This window comes from Malaclemys terrapin, chromosome 4 (genome assembly GCF_027887155.1).
Source record: "Malaclemys terrapin pileata isolate rMalTer1 chromosome 4, rMalTer1.hap1, whole genome shotgun sequence".
NCBI lineage: Eukaryota > Metazoa > Chordata > Testudines > Emydidae > Malaclemys > Malaclemys terrapin.
The window spans coordinates 62189386-62211175 of record NC_071508.1 but is presented as its reverse complement, the minus strand read 5'-3'; the positions used below and the strand labels follow the sequence as shown (position 1 = coordinate 62211175).

Genomic DNA, 21790 nt, shown 5'->3' with positions numbered 1-21790 from the left:
GACAAGGTGTTCATTGTGATCTAACTTGTAAATTTTAAATGGCTGAAAATTATATGCAATAAAGCTCTTAAAGAAAAAAAAATACTGCAATTAAATTAATGGAACCAGTATATGCAGATTTGTGGGTTAGCAATAAAGAAGATTTCTTATTTTTATAAAAAAGAAAGCAAGTGAACTAACTTTTAATAAAGCGTGTAGAGGATCTCAGAAACTGGTTGTCAGTTGCTTACTTTCTATTTTTAAAGAAAACACTTCAGTGGTTTTTTATTTGAGATCAACTGTAACCAAAAGAAATGTAGATTACAGATCTACTGATATAATAATGCTCAACACTTATCACAAATAATTTAAATAGAAAAGTGAACAGGTATGTGCTTCGAGGAGGGGAAAAACTGCTGCAGACTTGCAACACCAAAAGCAGTCCGTTTCCCTAGGGTTTTCTCAGTAAGTTAGCCGTAAGAGGAGAGTCTCGCTATACAGACAGGGCTGAGCAAGTTGGTTTCCTTCTACACCGCATGCTCGCACAACATTTCTCCATGGAAAACCACCGTGTGTTCTTTCTGAATCTTGGTTCTCCTGGAAATCCAAGTTCCCATTGCTACCCAACATTTCTCCGATCTGCTGCAGAGACTCTAACTGAAACAACGTTTTGAGTCTCTAGTCTTTTCGAATCGATTTTCTGATTGATGTGGGTGCCAGTGAAATAGCAATTCACAATCAACATAAGACCCCTGGTTGATTAATAATAGCTAAACTCACTAGATTTATGTAATGATTGTATATAATTTTGTTGAGAGAGTTTTTTCATGGCAGGTAGAAGTGAGCTAGAAAAGTCAGATTCCAGTGGGAAGCTTTTGCATATAAAACAAGTTAAATTACTTCAATCTTAAAGTATGTGTAATATCATTTGTCAGTATCGCGGGACACTATTATTCATTAGAATGTCTGAACTGCTATTATGCTACTACAATGTCCTGCATATCAGCTCCGAAATTGTTAGACTCTCCTGCAGTTTCCCCATTTGCAATAGCAGTTCGTGCTGGTCTGTGCCACTACGTTTTGCAATTCCACGAATTCTTCCTGTAATGCTGCTGTAATTAATTCCTCCAGGGCCCTGATTTTTATTAGAAGTGCCCGCCCGATGCATTTACAGCAGGAGATTTCCCTTTAACTTTCTTTCCCTTGACAGTTCATTTATAAGAGCCTCCTCCACAATATTTCCCCCCTTCCTCCTTTGCTTTTTCATCAAGCAGTACACATTCATCTTGTTACTAACCAGCAGCCACTGTATTCCATACTGGGTTTGGTGACAGTGCACAAAACAAATCGCTTAGGAACCAGGACAACGTTCAGAGAAACGTTGAAGGTAGTCCTGGGCTCCATTTCGGTACAGTTTGAAGCGTGGCTGGCTCATGCACTCCATTCAATAGGAGGTTTACAACTATGTGTCCCGGCTACAAAAGACAGCCTTGCCGGTGCGATCAGGGGAATTCTCCGCTTAAGGGATCCTGAGTTTACACTTGTCATCAAATAAACTCAAAGATGGTTTGTCCCTTGCAACAGGTACAGAGGCAAATTCTGCTCTCATAAAAACTCCCACAGACTTCCATGGACTTTGGATAAAGCCCCTTACACTGGTCATTCCCATGACGTTAGCCCGGACCCCCATTTACGCAGGTGTAAGAGAGCAGAATTTGACCCAGAGAAGTGGCTTGAGCAAAGACAGACCCACTAGTCTATGTATTAGCCGAGAAAGAGAAGGAGGAGACAATAGTAACACGGTGCCATCCGAGAGGCCACCCACTAGGGTGACCAGACAGCAAGTGTGAAAAATCGGGACGGGGGTGGGGAGGTAATAGGAGCCTATATAAGAAAAAGCCTCAAAAATCGGGACTGTCCCTATAAAATCAGGGCATCTGGTCACCCTACCACCCACTGACAATCAAAGTACTATGGGGGACAGTGGCTGGAGCTGCGGGGACTGGAGGGGAGCGATTTGTGAAGGTTAAAGTATTAAGCTCCAAACAGAAGTCGCAGCCCGACCCTGCTCCCGCTGAAACGGGCAGCAAAGTAACTGCTGTTTACTTCCATGGGGGCCCGGTGGAAGCGCTCACCTGGTCTGCGGAGAACATAGGGACAGGCAAGAGCATACCACCCAGCCAGGAAACCCAAGAGTGACTAACCCAGCAGCGAAGAGCATAGCCCTTCAAAGTCCCCCCGGACCCCGGCACTGGGACCTCCACTCCAGGACCCCTCTCTCTGCCTTTGGCTGGAGCCCGAGATAACACGGTCCCGGCCGGGCCTTCTCTAGTTTCTGATACTTGATTCCTTCTCACGAGAACATCAGGGCTGCAGGTGGGGTGGTTTAAGCTACAAACCCACGGGAAGGGAAAAAGGCCTCGGATTTCACCCGCTTACCCTGGAGAGCCCAGCTGGCCGAGTGCCCCTCTCTGCGCTCTGGCTGAAGGCACCTCAGCAGTTATTTCGGAGTCTTATGCCTCCACAGCTAGAACTGTGTTTCCATTTCTACCGCAGCAGCGACTTCTGCCCGGTTCTCCCGACTCCACAGCTCCGCGGAAAGCCCCCTGCCCACCCTCAAGAACAATCAACGTCCATGTCGGCTGAAAGCCCGTTCCCAGGGTCTAGCCCTGTAATGGGGGGGGGGGTTAATACGCATGCAAAAGAGAAGCCATTTATACAGATGGCTCCCGATCTAAAAACAGACCTACGTTTAAGTCACCAGTATTTAATCACACCGGAAAAATAAGCGTTTAGACCCTAAAAACTTTGGAGACCACCATTGCCACTCAGGGTTGCTTACTGACTTCAGCCATTCATAAAGATAACCCGCGGAGAGTGGTAAGAGTCGGTTTTGTTTATCTGTTTAAATTCAGGCTTGTAGGAGTTCTGGCTGGGGAAATCCCCCATAGGCTTTACCAGATACATACTGTACTCGTGAAACAGCTCCTGTTAAATACAATGATAAAAATAAGACGCCTCTGGCATGAGGCAATACTGTACTTGAACACACATATTTGAGCTGGAAGATTTTAAAGAGTGACTAGGTATCTAGGTGGGTGGGTGTGGCGGATTGTATTGAAATTTCTCCTTGTTTTATTCCGAGCATCCTCGATTGCTCTCAAGTAAACGTGGCTCAATTGCCTTGACAAGCAAACACAATTTTGCTTCAGGGGTGTGGGGGGGGGAGGGGCGGGGTGTTCATCATCCCCATCTAAGATCAGACAGGACTGTAGACCTAGCGAATGATTCATAGGTGGTGGACATCAGGTGCCCAGTCCTGCTCCCATTGCAGTCAACGGAATTCTCTCAGTTACTTCAATGGGATAATAGCAATGATGCAGCCGCCCCTATAGCTACCGATCACATCACATCCTGGCTGGAAGATTTTGTGAATCTCCGCTCCAGTGGAAACACCCTCCCGTTCCATGCTGCAGATAGAACACAGAGGTGAAAGATGCTGCTGCTGGGGAGAGACTCCAAATGCCAAAACACAGCGAGCTGAAATGTAAGTAGTACTGCGAACTCCGGGCTCCACCGTTGATCACCCCAGGCTGGAAGCAAGTGGGAGGCAGAAAATGGCATGCTTGACCAAGTTTGCCAAGTGCACCACCGGGTTTCTACAAAAAGAGTTTAGTATGGTGTATCTAATAGAGGAAGTATAACACAGTATCCATACATCCATTTACATCTACAATGGGTTATTACTGCCAGTGCTACAGGATGGTCTCAGAGTCAATAGGTATGTTCAAATCTTAACTTTAAATACGATTTGAATGATGAGAAGGAAAACTGGAGGCTCTGGGGATTTGCCTGCATTGATTCCCATTTGAATCACTAGTTCCCTCAAATGACCACAAATAAGACACTAAAAATAACTTATTTTCATTACAGAGATGTTTTTAAAATGAAATAGGAGGGGGGAAAACTTTTCTACAACGAGGATTAATGTAAGTTGGAGTGAAATAAAAGGAAGTCAACCCTGAGCAAAAGAGGAACTTTAAAGGAAACCAGTAGTAGATCATATAGAGTTTGTTTTGGCCTGCACGGCAGTATTACTGAGTTCTTGACCTCTGCACAGAAAGAGCTATAATCTGAACTGAAACTCCTCCACTCTTAAAGTCTTTGCAAGTGTGACTCACAGTAAATTTTCAACATTAAACATGTTTACTACATTAAACAGCATGAGGTAGAAAAGTTCACATCACCATTTTAATGGAATCGCAAATGCTGGCCTTTCAATGCACACTTGCAATCTGCATAGCTTTGCCATCAATAACTAACCATTAACAACAGACACAATATCTCTTGGCAGATGCGGTGCTTGTGTTATAAGAGAGAACAAGTAGTTGCCAAAACTGGAGATTTCAGAGATACTGTTGCTTCCATTATAAGAATTATGGGCTCTTGAATATTTATTTCAAGTTATCGCCTTTCTTACTGTCTCTTTTACCAGGGCAAAACAATGGAAAGGTCTTCAGTCTTAGACTTGCTTGCATATTTTCTCCTTACTTCCTTTCTTTATTATGGACAAATTGGTTGCTACTGGCTAGCTAGACTTGGAAATCTTATTCCAAGCAGTATTGGTGAATTACTGCAGTGTATGTAGAACTCTGGAGTTTTGTAAATGTATTGTTAACCTGTTAAAGGAATAGTTATGAATTTTATATCAAATTTGTTATAGGATTCAGACACTGATCAGAACAATAAGAAGCCTGAGTGACTGCTGGTGGCTGTGAAATGATGGTTGATGCCTCTTTGCTTTCAGAGGTCAAAAATAGTTTAAAGCCCCGCTTTCTTTTTACAAACAAAATTTACAATTGTCCTGTGGAACTCATTGCCAGAAGGCTACCTTTGTATAGTTCCGAAAGGATTTGACATTTGTATGATAGAACAGTAAAGAGTTACATTAGACAAGATACAAAAATAGCTAGAAGGAATATAAACCCCTTTTCTGAAAGCATAAAGCCACCTCTAAACTAATGGAGACCAGGAGGAAGCCTTTCCTTATGGGCAATTTATTGCATAAACGTCCTCTACAAGGTTTCTTACACCTTCCTAGGAAGCATATAGGACTGGCTACCGTCTGAGACAGGATTCTGACCTAGATGCACCCAGTATAGCAGACAACTCCTATGTCTCTAGTGCCACCAATTGGCTGTTGTGCTCGATTCCCCCTCCTTCCTCCACTTTTAAACAAACAAAACAAAATACTAATATGTATGTGCACACAATGAAACGAGTGTTAAGCAACCTGTAAACGGACTGAGGATTAATAGGGTTGGCCTGCTAACAAAGGTGGAGCATTACTGTACTGCTCACCTTTGGGAATATTCTGTGGGCCATCTGCTAAGGAAAAACAATGCTTTGTCTACACTGCAAAATTACATGTTTTGTTAATGAATGTCAATACCTCTATGAAACAGCTACACAAATACTGTCTGGCACCAGCTGGCTGGGATTAACCCTAGTCCAGCATAGGGCTACCCAAAACCAGATGTTAAACACAGCAGTCCTGGTCTAAATTAAAGTACCACATGGTGCTTAACACTGTGTTAATACTTGTTCTAACACAATGTAATTTTAGACAGTCTGAGTGTTTATGAAATCTCCATAGAGAGAGACTTTGTAGGAAATTCTCTCCTTTATCTCAGGATTTTGGTACCTTTTTGCCACTTTAGCTCACCTGTTGTGTATAACAAAGCTTTTCCTCCACGAACTACAGCTGCGTATGAAGATGCACATGAACATCTGAAAACATCCAGAGCTAGATCAATTTAGGCATTTTCCCCAAAATGAGTGTACCTAAACTTAGGCACCTAAATCCATACTGTCAAACCTAAATTCCTGGCCTGATTTTCTGAGGGGAAGAAGTTGAAGTCTATGGAAGCTGGTGGAGCTTTAGACTCCTCCAATGGGACTCAGTGGTCAAATTCAGAGGTGATGTGGGTAAGGAAGGGACCATATTACTGACAGCAGGCTAAGTCAGTGTAAGCAGTAAGTTGGTGTAACATACAAATGGAGAAGACCAGAAGAAGGTGTAAATTACACCAATGTGGATGCCCTTAGATTTTGTCAGTCTTGTTTTAATTATGCATGGGGTGGAGTGAGAAGAAAGAAGAAAAGGGATAGGCTTTCCGAACAGGAATGAAGACTATGGCTATCAAACTGTGGTCTATGGGCCACCAAGAGTCCGAGAAGCCCTTCCTGGAGATGTGAAGAATTGAATATTTTGCAGAGTAGGTCCTGGTGGCCCATGAAAGGATCTCTCAAAGAGCGATCCACAGAATGCCAAGTTGGAGAACTCCTGGGCCAAGAGTTAGTTTAATATCTTCCTTGCATCTGTACTAATCACCATCTGTGTTCTCCCTAGCCACTCCTCTACCATCTTCCGTGGAGGAACTAAGGAACGAACATGAAAAATACTCTTGTTTCTCAGGTATCTGAAGAAGTGAGATTTATACCCACGAAAGCTTATGCCCAAATAAATCTGTTAGTCTTTAAGGTGCCACCAGACTCCTTGTTGTTTTACTCAGGTATGTTCTTCATAAATTCCAGTCCATGTTTCCTACCCTCGGTACTGCCTAGAGGCCAACTGGCTCGCTCTGCCTCCCAACAGTGCACCATTATTCCTGCTTCTGGCACTCGGAGAAAATGAGATTATATGGATCTGACACACTTGCTGGGATGAACCTGATGATCCAAGAGGATACTTACAGCCACATCAGCAAGTGAACTTTGGGTTTATTCTGATCACCGCTGTATTGTAATTTTTCAGACAAGGGGCGTTCTGGAACGTGCATTAAAGTAAAATTGTAGCTCAACTTTCTATCTAGGCTTCAAACAAACAACTTGTTTCCATGTGTCGTTTACAATTGGTGTCTAAAGTGGTGAGAGAATAGTCTCTACATATGCTTATTTACTGCAGATAGCTGCTAAGGACAAGAACTATATCCAGATGGATTAAGTCAAACTGTGGTTTCATTAGGAGGTTTTATCGGTGATTCCAAGGGCTGAAGATACCGAAAGAAGAAGAGTAGCATAGCATCCCATCCTCTATTTTAAGAGAGACTCCCTATTATAATGAAATGCTAGAGAGCCGACACTTTAAAGATCTGCCAGTATGCCCATTACAAAGTGTTGAGAAACTGGAGTACTAACGCTTTTGTTCTGGCGTGTGTAAACGTTCTGGTAGAGCTCTATATACATATGCTGCTAGCTCCAAAAGGGTTTAAGGGATTAATCTTTATCCCACTGCAGTCAGTGTTACAACTTTAATTGGCTTCAATGGGAGACGGATCAAGCCGCAAGTCAGGGAGAAATTGACTGCATGCTACAATGCCGAGCGGTAATAGGATGAATTAAGGATTGAGTTTCAGCTACCCATGAAAGAAAGAGTCTAATTCCAAAACTCACAGAAAGAGATTTTAAGTTACTGGCGATGTAGTGTTTGTGCCCTATTTATTCATTAAGGAAAATGTCACCGAAGCTTATGAAAAATGCCTATTATACAGACATCGTTGGGAAGATGGAAGATAGAGATCTCCGGTTGGAGTTTTAGAACAAGCAACAGTTCTTTACTGTAAAACTGAGTGCATCCGCCGTGGAATCAGTAGTATCAATAGATTGTGCTTGCTCACATCCCATCGCGAGAAATAATGCTGAAGCTATACTACTCGGTAGCCAAGGGAGAGCGGGGCTTAAACAGAAGCTTTGTATCTGCTGTTCCCAGAGTGAAGTTTCTTACTCAATGAAGTAGCTCTATGAGTTAGCGTTTGTGTTAAAATCTAGAATAATTTAGAGTGAGTCTCCAAAGAACAGACCTGCCAGGGTTACAATGGCTGGGGAGACAGCCACAGCAAAGGTACCGGTCGTTTCTAAAGAACTGGTCTAGCTATTGGGATTCTGGCGAGATAAAGTTTTATGGAGTTCTCCCGATTCAGCGACCAGAGTCTTGCCCTGTGGTCCATCAACAAAATTAAGTTTCCGTTAAAGTCCGGCCATTTGTGCATTTAATGTTATAGATATTAGTTCAAAATGGAACAGAGAGCGAGAGGATTTCACTGAGCTGTCTGAAATCCAAGTGCAAAATGCAAGGGGGATCTTATAAGGCACTGAAATATGAATAAACTGCTAAGAAAGAAAACACTATCTGTGCCTTGAGCTGCACGCGAATTATGCAGAGCCACACATTTTTTTTCCTTTTGAGGCCGCTCTACAAATCATATTTATAGATTTTCCTGAGAGATTAACAATCTTTGTCAGTTTCAGTGAAGGCATTCTCCCCGCCAATTATTCTACAACTAATCTATGTGGATAGGCTTCTTTCCTTCCTTCATTACCTCATTCCCTCCTTCCCTTGACGTCAACTCACGTTAATTGGAGAAGTGGCTTGTGGAAGTGACAGAATTTTGTTGTCCCATGTCCAGTGTTGATTAATCAAAGACGATATAACCAGCCTATGAGAAGAATCAGTTGCAACTTCCTTTGCAAAGGCATATTGTTTTGTGTGCTCAAGTTACTTAGCAACTCAGAGATATGGGACTGGCTCCAAGTTCACAAAAAGTTTAAGAATAAATTTTGGGTAACTTCTTTTCTCACTCCTAAACACATTGTAAAATTGAAGGAGACACAACTGGCCCCCATGCCAAACCAAGGAAATGGGAAATAGCTATTGAAAAGGGTCCATTCTAGATGTACGCCATTTAACACAAACAGAAAAGGAGATCCATATTTTGGTGGCAAGCAAAGTGGGTATTAATTTTCTGATTCTGCTTTTTAAGTGTATATTTAACCCATTCTTACATCACATTGGGAGTCACAAAAAGGGCGGTTTAATTTGCTATACAAAGCCACATCGTGGGGGGAAAAATTAAAATGAACTGGTTTTTGAATTACAGATATTTATTTTCGTATGCACTGTCCATTGCTGTCATTCCTAAATGACCTGCTAGTCTCCCCTCACACCCATACACATACCCCTTTTAAGAATAGGCCGGACACACAGCACCGAGGGACTGTTCCAGAGCCCACTGAAATGAAGACGTTGAAAGCCTCCAGTTAATTTGCATGGGTTTGGGTCATAGTTTGGAGCGTCCCACCTGCAGTAGATAGTGGGCAGGCGGACTACTCCATGGGTCAAAGAGACTAGCGATTGCGGGACCGGGACAACTCACGTGTAATGGTCAATTCACGTGAATGGGGGAAATGGAATTGACAGTGGTGTATTAAAAAGAAACTAACCGCAGGAAATGCAGCTTTAGGGAAGAAGCTGCAACATTAATTTGACATGTCTTAGTTCTTACCAGCTTCGCACAGCTGGTAAGAATCTATCATTGAAGCACATTTATATAAATCTTTTTTGCAGCCGCCTTATAATGTGTGTGTCAGAAAATTCCAGGACACACTTCCCCCTTCCCTCCCCCCAGCTTTCAAGCATTCATATTATGTCCTGTCACTCTGGTCCCTCATAATCACGTCAATCTGATCAATCCTTTCTCCGGGCCTAATCCTATTCCCACTTAGAGTTTTGCCATTGAATTATCTCACTGGGAACCGAATCTGGCCCTCAGTTAAAACTGCCATCGAGTCACTGGTGGGTAGAGTATCAGGCCCTTCATTTAAAAAGAAGAAAGCCTTTGCGTGGCTTCTATGGTACATACACCGGACTAGTAAATTCATTGTCAGGATCCACCTTGAGATTGCTAAACCGTTGCCTTCTGAACGTGTCTCTTTGTAAGGCGATATAGTCCACAAAATAGAGTAGTATACATCAGGAAGAAGAGCCAGGCTCAAAACACCATGAGGATTTCATTATTGTTCCCGCTCTAGTGAGAAGCAATCCAAGTAAAGCAGGTAGCTGGGGCAGGCATGTTATGTACATCATAGAACCTTCATAACAGAGGAAAATGTGTGCGCCAGACAACAGGAAATACCTTGTTAAAAATCCAAAAATTAGTGACCAGGACAAAAACAGAAAAAAATGCATAAAAGCAAGAGGCAAGACAAAAAAGAAAAGACATTCTATTTCCCCTACACAAGGAGTTGTCTGCCAAGGAGAAAAACCACCACACACACCAGCCAAAAAACTTGTCAGTGCAACAAGCAAGGTTAAATGCAATCAAAGAGGAAGCGAACAGTAAAGGCTTCCGCTTGGAGGTACCTGTTATATGGGGTCCTCAGGAGCAGGGCCTGGCTGCCCGTGCAGCTGTCTGTGGGGGTGTGACAGCCGTACACTGGTGGAGGTACCGAGTACTGTTGATCTCCTGTAGACAAACCACAAAGAGTTAACAACCGCCAGGCTCAGCCCTTTTAGTAGAAATCTGGATGGGAAAGGGGGAGAGCTACTTTGAAAGTTACGAAAAGTTCCAATACAAGATACGTTGGCTGCAGGATTAAGCAGCTATAGTCAGAATTCAAACACACGGGTGTTGGGCCTGCATAAAGCAAGTTTACTTGTGTGCACCGGCCAGATTTTGCTCTCCTTTGCCACCTGCGTAAATCCGGAGTAACTTCACTACGGGTCACTCTGGATTTACAGTGAGATCCCCGCCATGTAACATCTTTAGCACCACTAACCAAGTGGCATTGGAGTTCATTACATTTCAAGTATCTCCCATTGATGTGGAGCCCGCGGGCTCAGATAACCCGTGTAATTAAATCGGTAGGCTGTGCAGAAGCCAAGAGTAAAATAATATATTAATAATGAGACCCCCTGGCCTCGGGTACAGAGAGCCTGGGTAACACTTGTAATTGCTGGGGCCATCCCATAGCGAGGCTATTTTTGCGCGGGAGGTGTTGGATGTTTCTCCCTCCTGTTCGGCTACATAAAGGTCTCTGACGTTACCTAGCGAGGTCTGTTGACTGATGGGGTCCTCATGTTTGAAAGAGTGGTTTGTAAACTGCGCTGCGTGGTGAGAGGGAGTGTGGCCGTAACTTGGAGTCCCATCAAACGCCACTGTGCTGTAACCTTCCAAAAGAACAACAGAAGAATCGGGAGTTAGTTGCCTAGCCTTGAACTTTCTCATGAAGCAGCTTCCTGCGAAGTGTCTCCAAGCAGGCGTCGAAAACTGAAGCCTACGCTCTTCCAAGGGCTTGAGCTCCCAATGGCTCCCTTCTGCCAAGATAGCCATCAAAGTGAACTCCGATAACCCGAAGAGCGGGTTACCAAAATAGTTCGCTCTATATTTATGGCTGTGGGTCCAGTTAAAGCCTCCCCCTTGGTGCTATTTGTGTCTCTTCTCGGATTGCTGATCTACTCTGGTACAGCCCCCTCTGTATTTAACATCGGAAATGGTGGATTTTTGCCCCATAACTCATTCTCCCCATTGCAGCCAGACAAGTGCCATTTCAAAGCAACCTAGAAGAGCGAGGCACTGAGGCCAGGACAACACATTATCTGACCGGGAGAGTTCAGTTTAAAAAAAAAAAAAATCAAAGCCTTTGCTGAGAAGGTCAGCTCTGGAGAGGTACTGAAAGGGGGGGACGGGCCAAAGAGGGTGCAGTGCCCGGGGGGAAGAGGAGGGATGCCCACTGGCATAGTGCAGCTCCGGGTCAGGAGCAAAGCCAGTCAGTGCGCTATGGAGAATGGAAAATCGGAAGTCTCGTTCCTGTTTAAAGAGGACAGATCGGTTTCAGTAATAAAAAGGATGTTTTCATTAATTGTTGCTCATATTAAAGAGGAAGATTCCCATCTGCTGTGTGTTCTCATCTGCCATTTCTAGTTTTAAAGTTACCCTTTAATCTTTTTTTAAGAACAGCTTTCCGAAGAGTCTGCAATAAAAAGGTGGAATGTTAAATGAAAAATAAACTCCTACTTTAAAGCGAAAATTGCTGGCCAAAATAATAAACACCTTATATTTTTCACCGAGTAAATTCAGATGGAAAGGGATCACCTCTGCTGACCCGAGGCCGACACCCAATCGTAAATCAGGCGTTTGGACACCAACTTTCATTAATTACTTGGAACCAGCTAAACAACTTCAGCTAAAAAAGTAATTACAAAGTAATATTATCTTTGAGGCTTCTCAGCTCATCAGCATTTACCCCAAGACCCAAAGATGTCAGCGCAGCTCTTTTGAGAGCAAATACAAACCTTAAATCTTCCCTGGAGCTCAGCTTCTTTATAAAGATCACATTTTCCTCTAACCCTTATTTGCCTAGCTCGGGCCTCCTTCGGGGAACAGTTTTGACCAAACACACAGTTGGACATTGGCTTTTACGAATCTCTTTATCCCTATTCTTACATGTATATTCCACTAGCCCCCTGCCCCCCCGCCCCCCCCAACCTCACTCCGGATTGGAACCCCGTTGTGCTAGGCGCTGTACAGATACATCAGAAAACAATCCCTGCCCCGACAGTGTTGTGGTCACTTGTAATGACAGAGTTTCCAATGAGGTTATATTGCCTTTATTTAAAAGGGCTCGGGAAGACAGATCAGTAGGAGGCAGAAGGTGGAGATTACAGAAAACACTGTGGCGCTGGAGTAGCACTAGTTACATGCCTCCATTTTATAATAAATCACCAGACTATGGAATTCCGTCAGAGACGAAAGGAGGAAGCTACAAAATAGCAAAGATCTGGATTATTCTGCCCTCGAAGTAGTTCTGAACCAGCCCTTTGTCCCGGGCTTCGATTAAACACCGAGCCGCATTTCTCCAGACCAACCTAGTCTTTGTATCCTACCCCCATGGCTCTGCGGGTCCTCTCTCTTCCAGATGATGGGCCCCTTTGGCAGCGATGAAAGCACGGGTACCCCATCCACTTCCATGTTACGGCTGTTTCTCGCTCTCTTATCTCCTTCATAGACTGAAGGATTTTTTTTCTTTCCCCCTCCTTGTTTCTTTTTAGCGTTCTAAAACACTAACACTTTCTTAGTTCCTTTTGGCCTGATGCAGACATTTGGTGACCTTCGAAACTCTGCTCTGAGCAGAATGATGTTTTGGCCACATTTTCCGGTGTTGCCTGACCCAAAGCTTCAGGAATGTGATAAGAGAGCTGAGTTCTGAACAAGCCTCCTGATAGCAAGGTCTCTTTAATTAGGACCTTATCAGAAGCAGGGCTGATTAAAATGTGCTGAAAATAATTGAAAGTTGTGCATCTGTTGCAGCATGCGATCTTCTGAAGGAATCCAATTGTTGGAGGAATCCAGCTGGATGAGAGGACAGGGGAGCCAGAAGAGAAAATGGGCAGAGGTTTCAAAGCCTTATTCCCCCCCCCCCCCCCCCCAACACTTGGCAAAAAAATGATTGTTGAGCCAAGGTAGCGTCTTTCCCACGGTCTGAAAAACGTCTGAAAAAGCAAAGTGCAACCTTGACTGGTTCAAAGCAAGAACATTTTATTCAGCCCTAAAATACTGTTTGCGATCTTACCAAATTCCTTTTGGCTCAAAGGAAGCGTTGTGTGCTGCAAAATATTTTTGCTTAGCAGAGAAGATGCTCTTACCCGTTACTATTTTGGGAATGTCACTGTACTGGGCGCTATAACGGGATGTGTATCAAAATATGGCACTGACATGTGTGTCTTGAAACCAAATATTTACTGCCTGGGCGCCCCACCGGGGAAATCTCGCCAGCGGTTTAGAGATCAGAGTCGATCTTCAGAAAGCCTTAATTTAGCGAAAGCTGGTAGGTAGCCATTTGAACACGGAGAAAGAACAGGTAGGAGACATACAGAGGATTAGTAGATAATGGAAGTAGGTACCACCCATTTTCCCCCACCCCACCCCCTAAGACCCAGGTTAACATGGCCATTCTGGAAACTCTTTCAGTATTTGGTCAGGCTGAGTCTTGTCTTCTCCATGCAGAACAAAAGCAAATGAGCGGGCGTGCGATGCATTTGTAAAGATCAAAATAGGCAAATAACCGATTGTGTGACGCGCCATCGAAATGCTGGAGGTATCGCACACCTGCGTGTATCATAAAGTGATGGTTTTAGCTGACTCAGTGTGATAGGATCTGAGTCACCTCTAGTTTTGGACAACTTTGCTGTCTCTTTATTGAAAGACAATTTGCTCCCAGAGCGAAATATATTTCCCCCTAGAGATAAGCTACCAGGTTTGCCTGCAGTAATACCCAGGTCCAGCCAAAGGACTAGTAAGTACTGTTCTTTAAATGAGAAAGATTGGTTTAACTCTCCCAAATAATTTCTTACGCTAGTTTTAATCAAAATGGGGAGGAAAATAAGTTTACTGTGGCTAATATTCTCTAAGACTCGATTAGAGGGAATCGCTCTGACCAATTGCATTCGTTTCTCCACCCACACAAATGCGCTAAATTTTAAATATTAAAATAAATTTATCTTAATGTCGTTCGAACCAAAATTTCCTTCCCATCTGACACTGTTCTCCCCACGATGATCTACAAGTATTTTTTAGTATACAGATAGAAAATCTAACCGAGAATTACTGAATGTATAGTTTCAGAGCTCAGAAAAATATAAAGGTAGCCTTTATATGCATCCGAAGAAGTGGGCTGTAGTCCACGAAAGCTTATGCTCTAATAAATTTGTTAGTCTCTAAGGTGCCACAAGTACTCCTGTTCTTTTTTATAAAGGTAGCCGTATCTGGTGTTGAATTATTAAAACGGAATTACTCTTATTTTGAGGAAAATGTAGAATGCAGCTTATTTCTGATGGTCACTGCAAACAGATACTTAAAACAGTTACTATATATACTGCCCTTGTCTGTGTCTTAGAAGTGGTGGTCTTCTCCTAATCTTCGCTGTTGTTTTTGTTTAATTTTTGCTGGAAGACTCCAGAAATACTGCACATATAAATTTTAAACATTTAAGCAAATATAGAAGAACTTCTTTGGAGACATTAGGTTATTCGAAAAAAAGGCTAAACAGTAGAAATCCAACATCAGCCCAGGTGCACAAACTGCAAAAAAAAAAAAAAAAAAAAAAAAAAAAAAAAAAACCCACACACACCTCCCGCACAAACACAGAGCAGATATTTGAAAAGGCGAATGCTCTTTAATTTGCAATCATGGAAGGCGTAAGTTTCCCATAGCGTTATTTTACCTAACATGTCAGAGAGTACAGGATACCCTGATATTCCCAACTACTCCATTGCCCAGTAACCTGTTCATTAAAATAATAAAAATAAAATATCAGTTTAAGACATCCTCCGCGCTCGGACACGCTCAAGTGTCAAATAAATCTGAAACATCTCCCCCTCCATACATAATTCCAATAGTGATCGCTTTTCAATAAGGCGTTTGAACTACTTTTGGAACCAAATAAATGAACGCTGCTCAGAGATACTTTACGTTTACTACGGCCCTAGAATCAACGAGCTTTGCATTTTCGTTTCAATGACTGCATTGCTGAAGTAATTGCTACAGTAACTAAATATTAAATAATTAAGCTCAAATACTTTATTTTTCCTATATATTCTTAGCTCTTTCTCCCCAATGCCTATTCTACAACCCACGACGCAATTCAAATAAAATAAATAATAATAAAAGTCCAGTTTCTTTATCGAGATGGTGGGTTATCAATTTATATTACAATGAGGCACTTTAGAAGATAAGCAATTCAGCTATGTGAATATTGCACTTATTCCACAGAAGAAACCCTGCTCTTGAGGTTGACAAGTGTGTGTGTGCGTGCGCCCGAATTGTAACCGATCTGGTGCGAGGCAGTAAGAACACCTTTGTGTAGAAAAGATTTGTTGCCCTCCTCTTAAAAAGAATAGTACATACCTTTGAGAAAAGATAATACAACCTGCCTGAAGGTCTCTTCCCATCGGATTAAAAAAAAAAAAAAAGACAACCCCCGATCAGGCCTCATTTAATTTATCTTAAAATCTCATATTCAATCAAGGGATGTTCTCAATAGATCTATAATTATATTTTTCCAGTTTTAGGTTTAAGATAATTAAACCTTATATCTTAATGCATTTAAGATAATTAATTAGTAGTTGATTACATGAGGTATTTCTATACAGCAAACCCTTAACCGAGAAGCCATTGCAAGCTTTCAGATGCCCCAGGAAAGTGTTGCACATCGAATAAAAACGACGCACTTATTTCTTTCAAACGGGGTGAAAACTGAACCTTAACCGCAGTGCTTCATTATATGTTGCTTGGTATTTTCCCCCTTCCCCGGTCACATCTGCAGATGTTTAAATTACAGCAAATGGAAGGAAAATTGTTAGATTATAACTACGTGTCCACACTTAGGGATTGCTGGATTTGTGCTAATAGATTTTCCTGGTAATTTAATGGCTACTGAAGATACCGGTAGTAGTTTCTCTGTTATTCCCTTCCTAGGAGATTACATTTTAACACCACATTGAGATTATCTAAATGTCATCCCATTGTTTGGTTAGTTCGGATTTTGTTTTTAAAATATCTTCCAACGGGAGATGCCACAATTACCCGTTTAGTGGAGAGGGAAAAGTGGGCGTGTTATTTCACAGCTTTTAAACGTTAATTTAACAACTAGAGGGCTTCAGATTAAAATATATTCTAACGGAAGTGATTTATTTACGATGATCCATTAACAGTTTAAGATAATTCCCCACTTTATACCAGATATGTTGGAAGTTAATTCTCTAGATCACCTTGAGAGTAACCTCATCAATATCTGACTGTCTTGAAGCCAGCCCCACTTTGAAACAAAACTCTGCAAGGAGAAAGTTTCCTGGTCTCGCCAAACAACAAGAGTGAACCACCCACCTTCACTACAGAAGCTGAGTCAGAACTCAGTTTAAGAGCGAATAGAATAGCAATGCCAATTCGTATATTATTTTAAAGAAAGCCTGAGTTAGTGGCCAGCCCAGTTTAACACCGGTGTGCAATGGAAGTCCCTGTAGAGCCATGACTGCCAGAACTGGGTCTATAGATGTTGGTCCAGTTTAAGAAGGGGGTTGTCTACTGAGTTGCACGCGGAAGAGGACACGCTAGGAAGGGGCTCGGGTATTATATTACCCAGCTGCTGCCTGGCGGGGAACAGCCAAGGCACAGCTCTGTTTACAAGCCTGTCGGGATTGTAGCATTAAGATGGAGAGCCCCATAAACCATTCCCCGAGCCCGGCGGCGCTGGGCGCGAGCTGGCCTTACCCTGGTTGCGGATGGCTTGCTGGCTCTCCAAGCAGTTGGGCAAATAGGGGCCGTTGGGGAACATCCGAGCCTGGCTGGAGGGCGCCTGGGTGGGCGGCGGGGCTCCGAAGGGGCCGTAGCGGCAGGCGCCGGCGGTGCCGGTGAATTGGCCGGAGAAGTGGACGGTGAAGGCGCTCAGGCACTGCTCCTCGTGGGGGTCCGAGGCGTTCCAGCTGGGTTCCTGCTTGATGAAGGAGTGCGGGGCCAGCGAGCCGTAGGACGCCCCCGGGGGGAAGTCCAGGACCGGCGCCCACTGCGCGGCGCTGCTCACCGGCATGGCGCAGTTGCTGTTGCCCGGCAGGGAGGACACGGAGGGGAGCAGGGCGTTGAGATCTCGCACGTCGGAGCCCATCTGATCGCAAACTTTCCTCCTGCCGGAGAGCCAGTCCCCCCCCGGGCCGCACTTATTCCAGGGGACCTGCCCCCTGCCTGCCAAGCCAGAGCCCGGCTCCGGCTGCAGGCACCAGGCTGCCGAGCTCAGCCCCTTGGGGGAAGCTTGCTCCGGAACACAAGTCCCCGGGTCCAGCCCTGCGGGAGCCGGCAGCAGCGCCAGGGCAAGGTTGTTCTCCAGGTTCACCCCTTACTCCGACAGCACCGGGAGAGCGGCCCGCGGCGGGCTGGGGAGAGTAGAGGGGCGCGCGAGCCGCCTAGAACTCCGTACCTCGGATGCTGCCTGTTCGCCCTCAAGTTCCCAAAGCTCAAATAGCGGGGCTTGCACGGGAGGAGGAGTCAGGGGCTCTGATGCTCCATTCACACAACCTCAGCCTGCTCTGCTGCGCCAAGCCAGATCCAAAGCACTGGAGGGAGGGGGCTGGCTGGGTGCTGGGAGACTCTCTCTCTCCCCCTACACGTTACTCCCACCTCTTGGGGCAAACGCCACTAACCCTAAAAGCCCCCGGGTTTGCCTTTGCCTTGAGCGAGGGTCCGCAGCAGGCAGGTTATTAGATGGCTCCAGGTGGTCAGTAAGTACACGCTAAACGATTTCCGATACGAGCTACTTGCATGTGGAACAGTTATTGGCACAATTGGGAGAGGGGAGGGGGATCTATTACAGGCAATCCGGGAAAGGGGGGGGAGGATGAGCTTTTCCTTGCCAGAAGCATGAATGAAAGACACAGTTTTAAAGAGGCAGAAAATGGGTCTTTTCATTGCAAATCTCTCGTTACTAAAGGTCCCAAGAGGAATTAAATACTCCTTTTGCGGGCACCTGCGGGCAAGTGGAAGCTGTGAGGACGGGCAGGAGGAATTCACTCCAGTACATGTGATGAAGAACTAAGAGTAATAAGATCATTCATTATCTGGCAGGGTAACGCCTAATTGGCCTGATCTTTTGTGGCCGTTTTGCGGGGCAGGGGTCGGAATTAATTGTCCGGACATTGGGGAGACATCAAGAACTTCCCTCCTGGGGCAGCAAGTGTGACAGGGCTCCTTAGGGTACCAGAGTACTGAGATCTTTGTACGAATCTCTCCCAAGGCTCAAACTGGAGAGGACCAGAGCTATGGAAGAGAATCACAAGGAAGGCAAAGGGCAGAGTAACACAGCAAGGGACTTTAGTTGGCTGGCCAGTGATACTTTAGTGTGCTGAGATATATGGGATTCAGTCTCTTTAAAAAGATGTCCCCAATTCTACTCAGCGAACTGGTATGTAAATGAAACATACAATCCCATTGAAAGGACTTAGCCAGCAGCAGAGCCGTACACAGTAAATAACGGGGACTGATGGAATCTTTGTTTCCAAAGGATTCGCCTGGCACTTCCCCCCGCAGAGAAGCCCGGCCTCAGCAGCTCTTCTTTCCCCCGGGGTTAGCACACGGGGTAGGACCGTGTTTTCCCGGGAGACCTGCAGCCTCTGCAAAGCAGGGCCTGGGGACAGCTTCTATTCGCGATCCCATTCAGCGCACCTGCCCTTTCCTTCGGCAATGTTACCCGCTGACATTGTCCCACGGCTCGCAGAGAGGTGAGCCACGTTAGCGCACGCTCTGGGCTAGCGCAAAAGGCCCGGCTGGGCGTCCGGCGCAGGTTAGCACCTGCACTGTCCAGGTGTCCCCAGTCGCCTGCTCTCCTATCCCCCGCTCTAGCTCCCGGTTAGATGTTCATCATGGCAATGAAACGCGCTGAATAGAATCCAAACAATCTGCAGGGCGATGAGCAATTAAAGCCTCATCCACAGTCCACTCCAATCAATGGGGACGGGGAGCATCACCATTGACTTCGAGAGGCTTTGGATCAGGTCCTTACAGAGGAGGGGGGGCATTAGAAAGCCTGGGCTGGAAACACCCACTGCTTCTGGTCCGTGTGAAAATTTCCTTCCAACCCTCTCCCTCTAGAGATCGAGCTCCCGACACAAGCGACACTTTCTCCCACAGGATTGGATTTTGCCTGCAGACAACAGACACTTAAGGCAGGGAAAGAGACCGATACAAACCCATCTTCAGCCCTCACAGCAGTTTGTCTTGTTGGTGTTCTCTGCCCTACTCAGCCAATAAAGTGGTGGTAGTTTGTTCGTTTTTTTAAAACCATAACACTCTTTCCAAACACGAAATAGGGGCTCCTGTTCGGTTACCTCCTTTTTTCAAAGTTACTAATAAATCATCTGCTTCTGAAAGACGCTCCCAACGCCTCATATAAACAGGGTTCTGATAGTTCCTCGATGCTATATTTTGATATTACACACATATTAGATATCTTTACATTTTGATATTTCATGCATATTCCATATCACTCGGTCTGTGTACTTTGTATTTTTTCCCACCAGGCATAATTCAACCTGCATAACATAAAATTCTCTACGGGACATGTAGAATATTAAACAAAATGCAGCAGTCACTCTCGAACCCCACCCTGCAACCTTCTGCTTTGGGTAGGTAAAGATAAAAGATCTCCTTTCAATCTCAACGAACTGCAATTAGCATCTATCTGTACAACCGAATTTGTCATAGTCTACATAGCAATTTTCACTGTAATCCTTTCCGCCCCACAGCATCAGAAGTTATCACACAGCATTATCAACTCCGATTTTATGTTTTAAAATAATAAAAGAATCAATACAAATAACCGTATTTAAGTATCAGGGTCTGAATTTGTTTTCTCCCTTAAAAATTAACACAACTAAATGTTTTGTAGTTAAGTGATTAAACTACATGATTTTGAGAAATAACGTTTAAGCAAATATCTTTTAAATCACGGGTTGAATATGTAAATTGGTCTTACTACTCTAAAAGGAAACAGATATTAACCCAAAGGCAATCAGCGAAATGTTCCTGTTGCGATAATCAAAGATCTCCCAGGTTTGAGGATTTATTGTTAAGTGAGGATTAAACTAAAGAGAAAACTGTTTGGTATAGCTTCCAGAAAATTGCTTGTGAAATTAGAACTCATTCTTTCAAGAGAATGGAGGTGATTCAACCTTCGATTACACTGATTGGTTTGTTTTTATTTCTGTTTCCTCTCCTACTTCCTAATGTGGTACAATTTAACCTATCGCGTAGCGTTTTTGAGCCATTGAAAGGTATATATTCTGCTAGCTACAATTGTTATGGAATTTGTTTGTTTCAATAGTTTATATTATAAGTGCTTTAAAATCTAATTAACCTCCAGTACTGAACACTACAAAACATACGTGGAAATGAACATCTTTGAACTGTTTATACCAAGTATTTTAGGGATCTCTTAGCACAAAGGCAAAGTCTTCCTAAAAGTGGACTATCTTATTCTTTAGTAAACTGTTTGCTTTGTTTAAGTAACAAGAATTCTTACTGAACAGAAAAGGTAATTTCCTCATTAGGGAGGATTGCATTATTCATACTGTCAGGAAGATTTAGGAAAGCACTTCCAAAACTTCCCCTCTCTCAGATGAACACAAAGTGGACAGAATCTAACAAACAACAAACTTTAAACCAAAACAAGGAGCAAATAAGTTCCAGCAGGTTCTGTGTTTATACCCAATACACCCGCTCCAGCTGAGAATAAGGACTGACAGGGTGAGGGAAGGGAAACAAGTCATTTTATACCCCCCCAAAAACAAGTTTAATTTGTTAAAACTGTGCCTTATTACAGATAAATGTGGAGTTGGGTGAGATAGGTGTTGAAATGTTCCTTGCTCGTGTGTGATCGTTGCTGTAACTGGCACAGGTTACATACAGTCTTTACGAGAGTTTCACCTGACCCTAGCTGGAATGCTAAGTATACATAGACTATACGTTAGGAGGACACATACATTCCTGAATCGATCAATCCATCGCTTTTAAACAGTTTTTTTTTTTAAGAGCCAGATTCAGGGGCATGTACTTCCCAACAGCGATGCCCAGCGACTGCCACCCGAGAAGATCCCACAGGGCAAAGCCAAAAAGAAATATCAAATTGGAGACTTCTATATTTGTCTATACTACTGGGTTGAGCAAAGAAATCAATAAAAGATTGGGTGGAAGTCTATTTGCCAGCCAACTAGTCCTCCCTTGCCAATTATCAAGGGAAAAAGTCAGAAGGGAGATCACAGAGAGCCCTTGGTAATTGGCCATCCCCACCTTTTGCAGTCATTTCCTCACATTCAACAGGGCACCAGGTTAAAAATACCCCTGCAATAGATGCAGTTTATTGTTGGAGTTGTTTTCAAATAAGAACTAAATGTCAAGGTCAGGAGCGTGTCCGATAACTCAGGAAGGGTTTA

General features: G+C 43.9%; 1 protein-coding gene across 3 annotated transcripts in view; it reads right to left on the bottom strand.

The window, feature by feature from the left end:
- WT1 (WT1 transcription factor) overlaps nucleotides 1-17793 on the bottom strand; it is a 48203-nt gene extending 30410 nt beyond the window's left edge. The window contains exons 1-3 of one of the 3 annotated variants that reach the window (XM_054028179.1): nucleotides 17085-17793; nucleotides 10865-10987; nucleotides 10181-10283 (exon numbers count right to left, since the gene is read on the bottom strand). In XM_054028179.1, the coding sequence (XP_053884154.1) occupies nucleotides 10181-10283; nucleotides 10865-10987; nucleotides 17085-17475 (617 nt within the window). In that variant the 5' untranslated portion in view covers nucleotides 17476-17793. The remainder of the gene's footprint in view (nucleotides 1-10180; nucleotides 10284-10864; nucleotides 10988-17084) is intronic. The other 2 variants (XM_054028178.1, XM_054028180.1) reach the window with 2 other exon arrangements.
- Between the last annotated feature and the right edge of the window lie 3997 nt (nucleotides 17794-21790).